The sequence below is a fragment of the Erithacus rubecula genome, assembly GCF_903797595.1.
Source record: "Erithacus rubecula genome assembly, chromosome: 28".
NCBI lineage: Eukaryota > Metazoa > Chordata > Aves > Passeriformes > Muscicapidae > Erithacus > Erithacus rubecula.
In genome coordinates this window covers 1,415,622-1,430,906 of record NC_136680.1, presented here as the reverse complement: position 1 = coordinate 1,430,906, position 15,285 = coordinate 1,415,622, and the positions used below count along the sequence as shown (strand labels likewise).

The 15,285-nt window shown below is 42.7% G+C and overlaps 1 protein-coding gene across 4 annotated transcripts in view; it reads right to left on the bottom strand.

The window, feature by feature from the left end:
* CRTC1 (CREB regulated transcription coactivator 1) overlaps positions 1-15,285 on the bottom strand; it is a 48,317-nt gene that overhangs the window by 5,304 nt on the left and 27,728 nt on the right. For 2 of the 4 annotated variants that reach the window (XM_079328441.1, XM_079328442.1), the window contains 6 exons: positions 13,807-13,892; positions 13,285-13,328; positions 11,209-11,423; positions 7,627-7,763; positions 6,586-6,837; positions 3,529-3,630 (listed from right to left, as the gene is read on the bottom strand). In XM_079328441.1, the coding sequence (XP_079184567.1) occupies positions 3,529-3,630; positions 6,586-6,837; positions 7,627-7,763; positions 11,209-11,423; positions 13,285-13,328; positions 13,807-13,892 (836 nt within the window). Of the gene's footprint in view, positions 1-1,911; positions 2,702-3,528; positions 3,631-6,585; positions 6,838-7,626; positions 7,764-11,208; positions 11,424-13,284; positions 13,329-13,806; positions 13,893-15,285 lie in introns of those variants that run through there. The other 2 variants (XM_079328444.1, XM_079328443.1) reach the window with 2 other exon arrangements.

Sequence of the window (15,285 nt, the reverse complement as noted above, 5' to 3'; positions counted from 1 at the left end):
AAACCTGAATTCCAGAGAAATCTCAGTTCCAGAAAAATAGGGATTCCAGAGAAATCTGAATTAAATCTAGAGAAATCTGAGAAACCTGAATTCCAGAGAAATCCCTGTTCCAGAGAAATGGGAATTCCAGAAAAATCTGAATTAAATCTAGAGAAATCTGAATTCCAGAGACATCAGAATTAACTCCTCAGGGGGAGCCCAGTGAAGAATTCCAGATAAAAATCAGCAATATCACTCCTGATTTAAAATTCCCAAATCCTGATATTCCAGCTAAAAAAAACAACCACCATTAACTGACAATAAGAACACCTATAAAAGATAATTTCCATGGAGTGGCTGTCTCAGTTTTGGAAAACAAAATTAAATTTTGGTTTATCCACATGGCAAAAGTATAAGGGTACAAATTTCCTCCTTAAAAACCTAAGTATGGGAAATTCAGGAAGGATTAGAATAGGCAGATTTTAGACCTTCAAAAAACCCACCTTGTATTAAAAAATAATTCAAAAAACACTTAAATTGTCCCTTCCATGAGGGGGGGAAAAGCACCAAGATATTCAGATATATAATAATAAATGTGATAAATGTGGATCAAGGAGGGAATTCCCAAGCTGAGACTCCACAGATCCCAGCACTGCTCTGAGCTGGGATGGTTTGGGATCCCAGAGATTTGGGATTCCCTTTCCTGAACATTTCTGGTCTGTCCCAGTCAGACCAGCCAAAAATCCCCACTCCATTTGCAACCAAAACTGGGCTGGAATTGGAACCACTTTTCCAATTTATCACCTGGGCATCAACACTCTGGGAAAAAGGGATCAAAATCCACCAAGGATCAAACACCACAAGGGATCAAACACCACAAGAGCTGATAAGAGAAAAGCAAAGCACCACTTAAAGCAATTTAAAGAAAATTTGGGGTTTTTAAATCAATCTAAATCCAGTCCAACCTATGGTTTATAACCATTTCCAATGAAAATCTGAATTTTGGGATAGCACAGGCAGCACTAAAATCTAGTGGTTATTGGAGAGCTCCAAAGAGGATCAGGGTATTTGGTCCCTTTAACTCCTGTGGTTTCATTCCACAGAATAGGAATGAAAAGACAATTCCCAAAATCAGGACAATCCCTAAAATCTTTGTGTTTCACCCAGCACTGTTCCCATCCCAAAAAAACTTTGGGGAACAGGAGAAATAATCATCAGGAGAGCAGAAATTCAAGCCCAGCTCAGAGCCTCCTACCCAAACCCAGCCTGGCTTTGTTCCTCCTGTGAAGTGTGCTGGTTCCTACAGCTGCAAGCACAGAAATTCCCAAAGAAAACCCAAAATTCCCACAGGAAATGTCATTCCTTCAACACTTCAGAGCCTTAGAATAACTTATCAACAACTCCAGGAACAACACTGTGCAAACACCATGTCCAGAACCACTGGAGAATCACCAGAGCATCTTCTGGGGTTCATGGAGTAACTGGGAGGGGAAAAAAAAAACCAACCCCAAAGCACAAATCCCTGGGATGATGGATCTGAAAATACCTACCAGGTTCTCCAGGTCAGAGGCACTGGAGCAGAATGTTTGTGTCTGACAGGAATGAGGGGTGAGAGCAGGCACAGGGGTGGAAGCCATGCACACACAGAGCTGGGGGGCAGGCACAGCCCTGCCACCCCCTGGACTGGGAGCACTGGTGGGACACACACACAGAACTGGGAGCAAAGGGGTTTGGGAGAGGTGGGAGGGGGGAGAAGAACCTGTGGTGGATGTGGGACATGAATTAAAAGCTGGCTTTGTGGTTTAGGGAATGTGCTTTGGCACTCTGAGGATGAAATCCCAAAGCTGTGGGAGGAAGAGGAGCACAGTGCCTGTCACTGGGCAGAGCCAGGCTGCTCCCCAAGGGAAAGTTCTGTTCTTGGGATGGATCTGCCTCACTTGAACTTGGGCAGGTTAAAGGATTCTGCTGCCTGGAGCTGCCCCATCTTCATGACCAACCCCAATTTCCCCTCCAAACTGGTTTTTTTCCTCTCCACGTTTCATGTCTGTGACCACCAGCAGCTTTTGGGTCATTCCTGGAGGCACCAAATCCACCTCAGTTTAAATTGAGCAAAACTAAGGAATTCTGGGGGTATTTAAAAACCATTTGGGTCATTCCTGGAGGCACCAAATCCACCTCAGTTTTTAATTTAGCAAAACTAAGGAATCCTGTGGGTATTTAAAAACTACAGAGAATAGAATTAATAAATCTCTGCCTTCCACTCAGAGTTGTGGTGTCCCTTGTCAAGCAGAGCAAAACCTGAGAAGTTTTTACAGGATAAAACCAGCAGGAAAAAATCACAGCCCAGTGTGTGCTCTGGTTCTTGGGACTGACCAGTGAGGACAAAACCAATCCAGAGAGATTGAGAAATCAAAGGAGGAAAAAAATCAACATAAAACCCAAATCTGGACGTGCTGTCCAGCAAGAACTGAGAGTTTGCAGCAGGCTCTGCTCCAGGGGCCAGTGCTGGTTTTTGGAGGCACACAGAGCACAGCAGAAGTCACAGAAGCAGGCAGGAGAGAGAGAGGTTAAGAAGCAGTGAAGGTTAAGGAAATGCAGAAATTCCTGCACTCAGATCCAGGGCTGAGCTTACCATGACCTGGCTAATGGAGGAGACCTGCAGCTTCTGCCTGGCAACCATCAAGAGGCAGCACTTATTTACAAAGGATCCTCCTTTCACAGCCTTCAACGTTCAGTGATGGAATAGAAAATGGATTTTCAGACTCTTGTGATGCTCTGGAAGAATTCCCTGCACTTCTGTTCTCCAGGTGGGATTCTCCAGAGCAGCCAGCTGGGGCTCTTTCAGCAGCATCAGGCACTGAAAATGCATTTTCTTACATTGGGGCAGCCTCAAATGTTGCCTGGTTTTAATTTCTTGCTGCTGGCAGGTAAAAATCCTCCTTCAGAGGATCACACACTCCCCCAAGTTGTGATTTCCATCCAGGACATGTGGATGTGTGAGGAGACACAGGCAGAGCAAGGAAAAGCAGCTGGCATGCAAGGGAGTGTGCTGGGAACCCATTCCCTGCCAGCCACAAGCTGCTCATTTTCAGAGCATTTTCTCCAGTGTTTTCTCTCACTGGGTGTGTTCTCACATAAAAAAAAAAGTCCTGATCTAAATCAGTTTGGAATATTTAGTGCAAATATTTAAATATTTAGTGCCCCAGGAGTTTTTCCTGCTGCAGGAAACTGAAATTCCCTCTTTCCTGCCCTCCTAACCTCACACCCATCATCTCCTGGGAATTGAAAGGCTTCTCCCTGGAGGTTCTGCCCCCCAAACAAACACCACCCCAGTGCTGAAGCAGAGCCTGACCCTGTGATTCTCTGCTCCCTGAAGAAAGGCAGTGGAGCAGCTCCTGCAGCCCTGTGGGAGCGGGGATGGAGATGGGACGTCGGTGATGCATGAGGCACGCACGGAGTCACAGTGACACCACTATGGGGCAGTGATGGAGAAATCCAGCTCAGAACACACACGAGAAGCAAGGCCTGTGGAAGCACAGAGTCCCTTACTTGAGGGGAGCTGCCAGGAGAGAAGCCTTGATTGGAGACAGGAGAGGTGGGAGACTGGTTGGCTGGGGAGCCAGCATTACTGCGGTACTGCTGGAGTGAGGCCTACAGAACAACACACAGTTAAACAGCTGCCAGAGGGAAAACACAACTGCTGCCATCAGCTGCCACAAACCATCCTCCTCAGCTTCCCTGGGGGAATGCAGGATTGTGGGAATCAGGGGCTGTCTTAGGCTGCAGTACAGGATGGGATCAAAAGTGGGAATTTTATCACCATCTGTTAAATCAGGTGGGCAGTGACCCTGATCTCCTGTTAATGGGGCATTTGTTAAAAACAGGTGGGGCAATCATTTGATCTTTTTACAACCCATCCTTCCTCCAGGAGATATTATCTGTTAATGGGCCAGCTTTAAACCAGCTGGGGCAATCATCTTTATCTTCCCACAGCCCATCCTCCCTCCAGGAGATGTCTCCTGTTAATGGGCCACTGTTTAAAACTGGGTGTGGGAGAGATTCTTAACACTCTGGGAGATATCTCCTGTTAATGGGCCATTGTTTAAAACTGGGTGTGGCAGTGACCCTGATCCCTGTGGGAGATATCTCCTGTTAATGGGCCATTGCTAAAAACTGGGTGTGGCAGTGTCCCTGATCTCCTGGCACACATTCTCTGCTAATGGGCCATCTTTAAACCAGCTGGGCAATCATCTTTATCTTTCCCCAGCCCATCCTCCCTCCAGGAGATATCTCCTGTTCATGGCCAGTGAGTCCCAGTGCATGGCTGATAAAATTCCATCATCCCACTGGGAGATGCTCCAGCCAGGGCAGGAGCCAAGCCTTTCCTACCCAGATAAAAAATGAGATTTTGGACACCAAGTTTCCATCTTTCCACTGGATTCCAGAGGAAAGCCAGACCCTTCCACATCATCCCTGGAGCTTCAGAGGAAACTGCACCTTCTCCAGGAGCACTGCTCCAGCTGAGCCACATCTGCCCCTGCAGGAGGATGCAGCACCATGGAATGGGACTGTGCCACCACCCTGACTGACTGACTGTGCCAGCTTGGATTCTGACTCTGGCAGGGTTTGGGATTGTTCTGTGTAATTTCTATTTTAATTTTCCTAGTAAAGAACTGTTATTCCTAATTCCCATATCTTTGCCTGAGAGCCCCTTAATTTCGAATTTATTATAATTTGGAGGGAGGGGTTTACATTCTCCATTTCAAAGAGAGGGTCTTGCCTTTCTTAGCAGACACCTGCCCTTCAAACCAAGACAGGTCCCAAAATGGAATGCGGGTAGCTCTGGGAAAGCCTCAGGGCTGGGAGCATTTCCTGCCTGTTCTCACTCATGCTCCATTCAAAATATATTAAAAAAAAAAATCAGGTCAGCCAAGGATTTAGGGCAAAGAAGTCTGGGAAGCTGGGAATAATTCAAAAAGAATTCATGCTTCAGTTCCAATGCCAGCCCCACATGTGTTCACAGGGATCCTGCTCTGCCTCCAGCTGTGTTATCAGCACAGTGCAGGTGATAACACCTGAATGATAAACCTGGGCTCCAAACCTGTCCCCACACTGTCCCAAACCCCACTGCACCCCAGGACATGGAGCAGGCACCCTCAGGGAATTCACATTGTGTTCTGCAGGCTTCTATCTGGGATTTTTCTACTCTTCTCAGGTGTCTTGAGGAGTTATTTTCAAAGATTTAATTGTTTTCCCCATCATAAAGAACCCTGGTTTGGAACAAATTAATAGTATCAATGGCATTTAAATAATGCTGTACTAATTAACATCAAGTGTAGCTCACCTCTTCTTATTTTACTTCCATTAGAAATTAAGGGATGACTGAGGAGAACCTGCAATCCTGTGAATTTGATCAGATTTGCAGTGTGGGAGAACTCTGCACTACCAATTTTTGACCCTAAATTCTGTAAATCTCAAGAAAATTTCCCTTTTTGCTCTGCATTGCCACTTTACAACCTGTCAGCAGCCACCCAAACTACAAATAAATTTCAATCCTGCTTTACAAAACCTGTGTAGAAGTTGCCAGCGAGGCTGTGACAGCTCCAAAAGCTTTTTGATAAAGTGGCTTTAAATCTGTTTATTTAGGAATTACTGGAGTTGCTTTAGAAGATAAGCACAGCAGCCTAAAAGTTCAGGTCATAAAGAGGTTTAGGATGAAGAAAGCAACACAGAAAGCAAAGGATGAGATCAGAACTGTCTGTACTGGTGCTACATGAGGATTAGAATCAGAACAGGGACACGTTTTGAGTGGGGTGGGATCCTTTCCACTTCTGGATTGTCCTTCCCTCTTCCCCCTCCCATCCTGGAAGGGAAGCAGCTGCTCTCAAGGAGCACCAAGTGTTCAAAATTCCATCCACAGTCCAGTGCAGATCAACAGAACTGATTTGTTCTCATTCCCAAACCATTCCTGTCACTACAGCACTGCCAGGGTGGGAGCCCCAGGAGCCTCCAGGGCCAGGAGGAGCTGGGACTTCCCTCCTTCCCTGATTTGGGATTTTCAGCTGCTGAGACTGAACATTTCCTAACAGGCCACATTAAAACAAGCAGGAAAAGGGATCTGACCAGAAATCCTTGCCCCAGTTCTTCTGGGCACTGGAGGCAGCTAGAAATCCCATTTTGGAATAAATGCACTAAAATTCCCCCAGAGAAAAGGGTCCTAAGTAGTGAAACTGCAGAAAGTACTTGGTCCTCGACAACTTTTGGAAAATAAATTTTCCAGATGGTATTTTATTGGAAAATGGTTGTTGTAGCTGGACTCTCCCTCCAGGCTCTGGGAGTTCCCCTAGTCTGTTCATGATGTGTTGGGGAAAACTGAACACCCTGAAAATCTCCCAGTAAATGCTGATAGATTTAAGCTGGGTCTAATCAAACCTGGGACAAAAAAATTAATAAAAATTTTCTTCCAGAAAACATTTAAAGCTACATCCAACCAAAACCATTTAAAATTTACTTCAGCCTCCTTAACATTCTCATCATCAGGGGGTTGTCCAAGCTGATTTCCCACCCTGCAGTGCACATTCCCAGCTTTTCCCTGGCCCAACTCACCGAGTTGATGTCAATTCCCATGGAGGGCTGGCTCTGGCTCCCTGGAGGGGACTGGGGGATGGTGGAAGGTACCGTGACAGACAGAGGGGGGAGCTGGGGACCCCTCTGCAGCCCTGAGCTCTGCAGCAGAGGGGGGGTCTGGGGCAAGGAACTGGCCACTGCTGGCTGCTGCTGCTGCTGGGAGCTGGTCTGGGTGAAGAAGGGGTATGGGGGGAGCTGCTGCTCCAGGGACAATGCATCCATAGCCACGGCCTGCAAGAGAAGGAGCAGGGTCAGCCACGCTGGAAGGGAATTGTTGCTCACACCAAGGCAAGAGTCAGCCTTGGTTTGTGTTGTAAAAATGGAACTGAAAGGTTCAGAGAGTCAGGAAGCTGCTCTGAGATGTTCCTGCCACTGGGAGGGGTGGATTGGATGAGGTTTAAGGTTCTCTCCAATCCAAACCATGTTGTATAAACTAGTATTTTGTAAGTCCAGTTGAATCTCAAGGTTAGAAATCACCAACCTGGGCAGTCACAGAGCCACAATAAAATCAGTTTTTAAAGTTAACTGAGCTTCTCTCATGAATTAGAGAAATGGCTTTCAAATTTCACAGCTCACTTTGGGACAACACAAAAAAAATGTGTTCTAGGAGATTATTTTTATCACAGTTGTCGAAAAGAGGAAGTAAAATCTGTCCCCTCTACAAAGCTCTCCTGTTTGAAGGCTCTGAATTAAAGAACACCTTCAAAGAAGGAAATTACAGAACAAGAGATAAAGTTCATGGAATCATGGAACAGTTTGGGTTGGAAAGGACCTCAAAGCTCATCTTTTGTGAGCAGGGACACTTTTTATTATCCCAGGTTACTCCAAGCCCAGTCCAGCCTGGCCTTGGACACTCCCAGGGATCCAGGCTGCTCATTGAATTCCATCCCATTCCCTCCCCACCCTCAAATTCCTCCCCAAAATCCCTGCGTCTCTTTGAGCCAAACTTCCAGCCTGAAGAAACAGATAAAACCAACAAAGCTGTGATTAGCAAACTTGAATTTCCCTCTGAATTCCTACCTGAGTGATGGGTGAGAGCGGGGACAGCGTGGGGGACATTTGCTGGGACTGAGGTCGCCGTGAGTCCGCGCCCAGGGACAGGGGGCTCACGCTGGGCTGGCGGTGCTGGGACGGGGCTGGCGTCGTCGTCATCCCTGCTGGGAACAACAACCCACCCTCAGCAGGGACACAGCAAAGCCCTGCTGAGACCTGCACCCAAAATAATTCCCTGAATTGGGGAAAAAAGAGTGAACTGAGCAGTTTTTCTGAAGCCAGAAAAAAGAGCGGCCTGAGCGGACAACACTGAAAACACCTCGGGAGCTCGTTAGGTGATTTGCAATTAATTTTGTCAGGTTGAAGAGCATCAGGAGGAGAGGAAGAGCTCTGTGGGTTGTCCTGGCTCAAGCCCAGGCACTGTTGGTAGGTTGGTGGGCAGGAGGAGGAATTGGAAGAGGCAGAGCAGCCTCAGCAGTTGCAGACACCACAGGCGCTCGCTGAGCCCAGCAGAGGCAGGTTCTGCTCTGTTTGGCTGGGCTCAGACTCTGGCAATGAGAGAACAGATCCTGGAACCTGCCTTATCACAGGGCACTGGAGGTATTGTAAAAGCAAACACCTCTTTAATGGAAAAAGCAGCAGCAAAACTGGTTACACAGGAAGAGCCCCGTTTATAATGGCACACCAGGGTGGGAAATGTCCACCACACTCTCAAGAGTCACCACCCAGCACGAGGACAAACAACCCAAATATTATCATTTTCTTCAGATCAAGCCAAAAAATCGGAGAGTTTAGAAACCTTTCCTCTCTTCTGCTTGCACCCAGAGTCACCCTGAGCAGGGATGTGAGGCCAAGCAAGAGCTGAGAGCAGCAACTCACAGGAGCCTGGAGCTGCAGGGCATTGGCAAAGGCTCAGGGCATGGAGCCAGTGAGCCAGGGAACAGCAGGAAAAGGGCTCAGGCCAGGCAGTGCCCAGGCAGTGCCCAGGCAGTGCCCAGGCAGTGCCCAGGCAGTGCCCAGGCTGTGCCCAGGCAGGTGCTGGGTCTGGGGATGGGCAGGAGGGACCCAACACCTGCAGGCACCAAGGCCCTGAACCCAGCAGGTGCTGCTGTGCCTGGCTCCCCTGGGACTGCTGGGGCACAACCATCTGTTGAAGGTGGGGCAGTGACCCTGATCTCCCTGGCACACATTATCTGCTAATGGGCATCTTTAAACCAGCTGGGCAATCATCTTTATCTTCCCATGACCCACCCTTCATCCAGGAGATATCACCTGTTAATGGGCCATTGTTAAAAACTGGGTGTGGCAGTGATCCTTAACACTCTGGGGGATATCTCCTGTTAATGGGCCATTGTTTCAAACTGGGTGTGGCAGTGTCCCTGATCTCCTGGCACACATTATCTGCTAATGGGCCATCTTTAAACCAGCTGGGCAATCATCTTTATCTTCCCACAGCCCATCCTCCCTCCAGGAGATATCTCCTGTTCATGGCCAGTGAGTCCCAGTGCATGGCTGATAAAATTCCATCATCCCACTGGGAGATGCTCCAGCCAGGGCAGGAGCCAAGCCTTTCCTACCCAGAGAAAAACTGAGATTTTGGACACCAAGTTTCCATCTTTCCACTGGATTCCAGAGGAAAGCCAGACCCTTCCACATCATCCCTGGAGCTTCAGAGGAAACTGCCCCTTCTCCAGGAGCACTGCTCCAGCTGAGCCACATCTGCCCCTGCAGGAGGATGCAGCACCATGGAATGGGACTGTGCCACCACCCTGACTGACTGAGGGTGTCAGCTTGGATTCTGACTCTGGCAGGGTTTGGGATTGTTCTGTGTAATACTGTATTTCTATTTTAATATTCCTAGTAAAGAACTGTTATTTCTATTCCCATATCTTTGCCTGAAAACCCCTTAATTTCAAAATTATAGTAATTTGGAGGGAGGGGTTTACATTCTCCATTTCAAAGAGAAGCTCCTCCTTTATTGTCAGACACCTGTCCTTCCAACCAGGACAGGAGTCTTCACTGAGGTTTTAGCAGCAAGGAAAGGTTGGGAAAATCTGTTTGAAAAGCAGCAAACGCTGAGTGGATCGATGGATGAATTGTGGGATCATCTGAGAGAGAAGCTGGAATAAAATCAATGATTAAATCTTTAATTTGTGGTCTGATAGATCAGATAAAGCAGTTTCAGACTCAGCATTTTAGGTTTATACCATTTACTTTGTTAATTATTGGGGGGAAAAAAAAAAAGTGGAGATCCACTGTGGCTGCAATCCTAATTTCTGGAACTCTGGAGACCAAAAAACTCTTCCAAAGATGCTGGAAGTGCTGTCCCCAAATGATCAAATCCTTTCAATGGTTAAATCTTTTTCTTTTCCCCAAACTCACCTGCTCAGCCACAACCTGATTACAGTCATTTCCTTCTCCCAGTCCAGGAGAAAGGGAATCCTGCCCAGCACAGGAAATGTATTTGCATTTTTGGATACAACTCCTCATTTCTATTCTAGGAATCAACAGATTTGCAACTGCCACTGATAATAATAATAATAATAAAAAAAATCAAGCCTTTTCATAATTATTTGAGTATCAGTGAAATGATTTAAAAACAGAAATTAATCATTAAAATATTAATTAATAATAGACTCTAAAAGGATCCTCACATGAAAAAAAAAATGCTGTTCTAAAGGAATGGATATTCCCATAAGACAAGGGATGCTGGAGTTCAGCACAGGAAATTCCATTTCATTGGAACTCCAATTCAGGTGAAATTTCCAGTCCAATTCCAATTCCTGTGAAATTTCATATCCACTTCCAATTATAATTTCAATTCCAATTCCAATTTGTGTGGAATTTCCAATTCAATGAAATTCCATTTTGAAATTCCATGAAAACTCCAGTCTCGTACGTAAAAATAAAAAATAACAAAAAATCCAAAAAGAACACAGAAAAAAAAATATAATAATTAAAAAAAGCCAAAACAAATCCCAAAAAAGCAGATTTGGGCATCTGAACCTGTGGGAGTGCAGGGTGTTCCCCTGGGTTCCCTGGATGGACTCAGGTGGTGGGTTCAGAGGTCTTGGCACAATGCCCAAGACCCCTGTGGGATGGATTTTTGTCCCTGGGAAAATTTGCCAACATTAAGGGAAGAATTACAAGTTACAAAAAATCAGTAGATTATAAATTAGATTATTAGAAGGTAGAAAAGTGAATTTTAGTATTGTTTATAATAAGTTTAGAGCTAAGATGGAGGATTTTGAGCGTTGTATGTCTTTTTTTCTTCTTCTTCATGTCATCCATCTTTCGAGTTAGGATGACAATTTTAGATTGGTTTGAGAGAAAATTGGACAGAGTAATAAAAGTGTCATGTATTGAAAGTAACTGTAAACACTGTAATTTATAGTATAAAATATAAGATCTGCCCTGAGGGCAGGGCAATGTGTGCCTTTGCCAAACTTCCTATGCAAACCTCTGCAACTCAAAAAAAACATTCCTTAGACCAAAAGGAAGAAAACTTGGTGCTTGCACCAACTCTAAACCACCAAACATCCACATCAGGCAGGAGCAGATCCCTGAGACAACGACACAAAGCTGAAAAGCAAGGCGGGGTGGCCTCACCCTGGGCGGTGCCGATGCCCAGGTGGGTCAGGTTGGCCGCCAGGTTGCCGGTGCTGCTGGAGCTGCTGAGGGCAGGGAAGGATTCCTCGGGGTCCAGGGGCGTGGGCAGGGGGGAGGGGAAGTGGATGTTGGTCAGGTCGGGCAGGGACCCCCCCGTGTTGTGGGTGCCGGGGATCAGCGCCGCGGGGCTCTCCTGCTCCGCCGAGGGGAAGATGCTGCAGGGGGGAAAAATAGAGAAAGGAGTTGAGATTCATTGGTGGTGCAGCACTGATGGGGATGTGGGGAATGTGAAGGTGGAAAATTTCATGTGTGGAGTGATAATGATATTAGGTGGGATTTTTGTGGGGTTTTTGGTGTGTTTAATGGGGAAATTTCATCAAGAAAGTGTTTTGGCGTTTTGGGAAATGTATCGAACAATTCAAATTTTTGAGATTTTTTGAATGTGTTTAACATGAAAATTATATTAAATGGTATTTTTGTGGTTTTTAGTTGTTTTTAATGAGGAAATTTCATCAAGGAAGTGTTTTGGCGCTTTGGAAAATGTATCGAAGAATTAAAATTTTTGAGATTTTTCATTGTATTTAATGAGAAAATTTCATCAAGAAGGTATTTTTGCACTTTGGAAAATGTATCAAACAATTAAAATTTTTGAGATTTTTATTTGTATTTAATGAGAAAATTTCATCAAGAAAGTGTTTTGCAATTTGGAAAATATATCAAACAATTCAAATTTTTGAAATTTTTAATTGTATTTAATGAGAAAATTTCATCAAGGAAGTGTTTTGGCGCTTTGGGAAATGTATCGAAGAATTAAGATTTTTGAGATTTTTTGAATGTGTTTAACATGAAAATGACATTAAATGGTATTTTTGAAATTTTAAATTGTATTTAATGAGAAAATGTCATCAAGAAAGTGTTTTGGCGCTTTGGGAAATGTATTGAAGAATTAAGATTTTTGAGATTTTTCATTGTATTTAATGAGAAAATTTCATCAAGAAAGTGTTTTGGCACTTTGGGAAATGTATCGAACAATTCAAATTTTTGAGATTTTTAATTGTATTTAATGAGAAAATTTCATCAAGAAAGTGTTTTGGCGCTTTGGAAAATGTATCGAAGAATTAAAATTTTTGAGATTTTTCATTGTATTTAATGAGAAAATTTCATCAAGAAGGTATTTTTGCACTTTGGAAAATGTATCAAACAATTAAAATTTTTGAGATTTTTATTTGTATTTAATGAGAAAATTTCATCAAGAAAGTGTTTTGCAATTTGGAAAATGTATCAAACAATTAAAATTTTTGAAATTTTTAATTGTATTTAATGAGGAAATTTCATCAAGAAAGTGTTTTGCGCTCTGGGAAACATATCAACAATTAAGATTTTTGAGATTTTTTGAATGTGTTTAACATGAAAATGACATTAAATGGTATTTTTGAAATTTTAAATTGTATTTAATGAGAAAATGTCATCAAGAAAGTGTTTTGGCGCTTTGGGAAATGTATCAAACAATTAAAATTTTTGAGATTTTTATTTGTATTTAATGAGGAAATTTCATCAAGAAAGTGTTTTGGCGCTTTGGAAAATGTATCGAACAATTCAAATTTTTGAGATTTTTAATTGTATTTAATGAGGAAATTTCATCAAGAAGGTATTTTTGCACTTTGGAAAATGTATCGAACAATTCAAATTTTTGAGATTTTTTGAATGTGTTTAACATGAAAATTACATTAAATGGTATTTTTGAGAATTTTAGTTGTATTTAATAAGAAAATTTCATTAAAACACATTCTTGAGCTTTGTAAAATGTATTTAACAATTTAAAAGAATTTTTGAACTTTTGAAAATCTTTTTAACAAGGAATTCAATAAAGATATTTTTAAGCTTTAAAAAATACATTTCACAAGGAATTCCATACAAAATATATTTTTCAGCTTTTAAAAATGGTTTTAACAAGGAATTCCATTAATAAATTTTCTTTTTTTTTTTTTTTTTTGTATTTCAAGGATATTCAATCCATATTTTTTTTTTCTTCATGATCTCAGTGTTTTTAAAATAAAAAAATTGCTGAGAACTCACTTGATTCCTGGAACTTCACAGGATTTAGGTCTTGATGACCCAGTCTGAAATAGAAGGGAGAGAGACTGAAAGGCTGGAGGGGATTTTCCTGGAAATAGTTCAATTAATAAATTTCATTAAAAAATTAAATTTAAAAAATAAAAGAAATAAAAGAAATAAATAAATTTTTTAAATAAATTAATTTTTTAAATTGTTAAAATAAATTCTTAAAATAAATTAAATACATTTAATTTCAGCATTTCTGTCTAAGATCTGAGAGCTCTTAGAAGATATTTCTCTCTTTTTTTTTTTTTTTTTGCTTTATTGAAATTTCTTGAAATTTTAAATTTCAACAGTTTCCCTTCATAGAACCAAACTTGTGCATTCACACACAAAAAATCCTTTCTGATCAAATGTTGATTATTTCACCATTTAATCTCCAATTTCAAGTAGTTTATGAATATTAAGAGTAAGTAAATTATTTATTTATCTAAATATGTTCAGAAAAGAAAATTTCTACCATTTGAAAGGTGCAATTCTCACCTTTTTAGTGTCCCAGCCTTGCTTAGAGAGGGTTTTGTCTGCATCAGAGGTGGTTTCTTCCATTCCAGGGACAGTCAGCAATAAAACTAAATTTAAAAAAAAATTTTAAAAAAAAATCATTAATAATCAATAATATTCAACTTCTCACTGAGACATTTTCAGATTGGAAGTTGAATTTTTGGGAAAATCTTAAATTATCAAGGAGGATGAAATTTTGTTGGTTCAAAAAAACCCAAAGATTCCTGAAAGTAGATAAAATAATTAATAAAAATTTAAAATAAAATAGAATAGTAATTAATTATTAAATTGTCAGATAAGGGAATTTTAAGGTCTTGAGGATGAAAATTGCAGATTTTCCTGAGCTGGAGCAGGGACAGGGCCCAGCAGGGGGCACCAGAGTGAGGGGGCAGAGCTGCTCCAGACTGGGATTGAACTGGGATTGAACTGGGATTGAACTGGGATTGTTGTGGGATTGAACCGGGATTGTTCTGGGATTGTTGTGGGATTGAACTGGGATTGAACTGGGATTGTTGTGGGATTGTTCTGGGATTGAACTGGGATTGAACTGGGATTGTTGTGGGATTGAACTGGGATTGTTCTGGGATTGTTGTGGGATTGAACTGGGATTGAACTGGGATTGTTGTGGGAATGTTCTGGGACTGTTCTGGGACTGTTCTGGGATTGTTCTGGGATTGAACTGGGATTGAACTGGGATTATTGTGGGATTGAACTGGGATTGAACTGGGATTGTTCTGGAATTGTTTGGAATGTTCTGGGATTGTTCTGGGATTGTTTGGAATGTTCTGGGATTGTTTGGGATTGTTTGGGATTGTTTGGAATTGCTCTGGGATTGTTTGGAATGTTCTGGGATTGTTTGGAATGTTCTGGGATTGCTCTGGGATTGTTTGGGATTGCTCTGGGATTGTTTGGAATGTTCTGGGATTGCTCTGGGATTGTTTGGGATTGTTTGGGATTGTTTGGGATTCTTTGGGATTGCTCTGGGATTGTTTGGAATGTTCTGGGATTGTTTGGAATTGCTCTGGGATTGTTTGGAATGTTCTGGGATTGCTCTGGGATTGTTTGGAATGTTCTGGGATTGTTTGGAATGTTCTGGGATTGCTCTGGGATTGTTTGGGATTGCTCTGGGATTGTTTGGAATGTTCTGGGATTGTTTGGGATTGTTTGGGATTGTTTGGGATTGTTTGGGATTGTTTGGGATTGCTCTGGGATTGTTTGGGATTGTTTGGGATTGCTCTGGGATTGTTTGGGATTGCTCTGGGATTGTTTGGGATTGTTTGGGATTGCTCTGGGATTGTTTGGAATGTTCTGGGATTGTCTGGGATTGCTCTGGGATTGTTTGGAATGTTCTGGGATTGTTTGGGATTGCTCTGGGATTGTTTGGGATTGTTTGGGATTGCTCTGGGATTGTTCTGGGATTGCTCTGGGATTGTTTGGAATGTTCTGGGATTGTCTGGGATT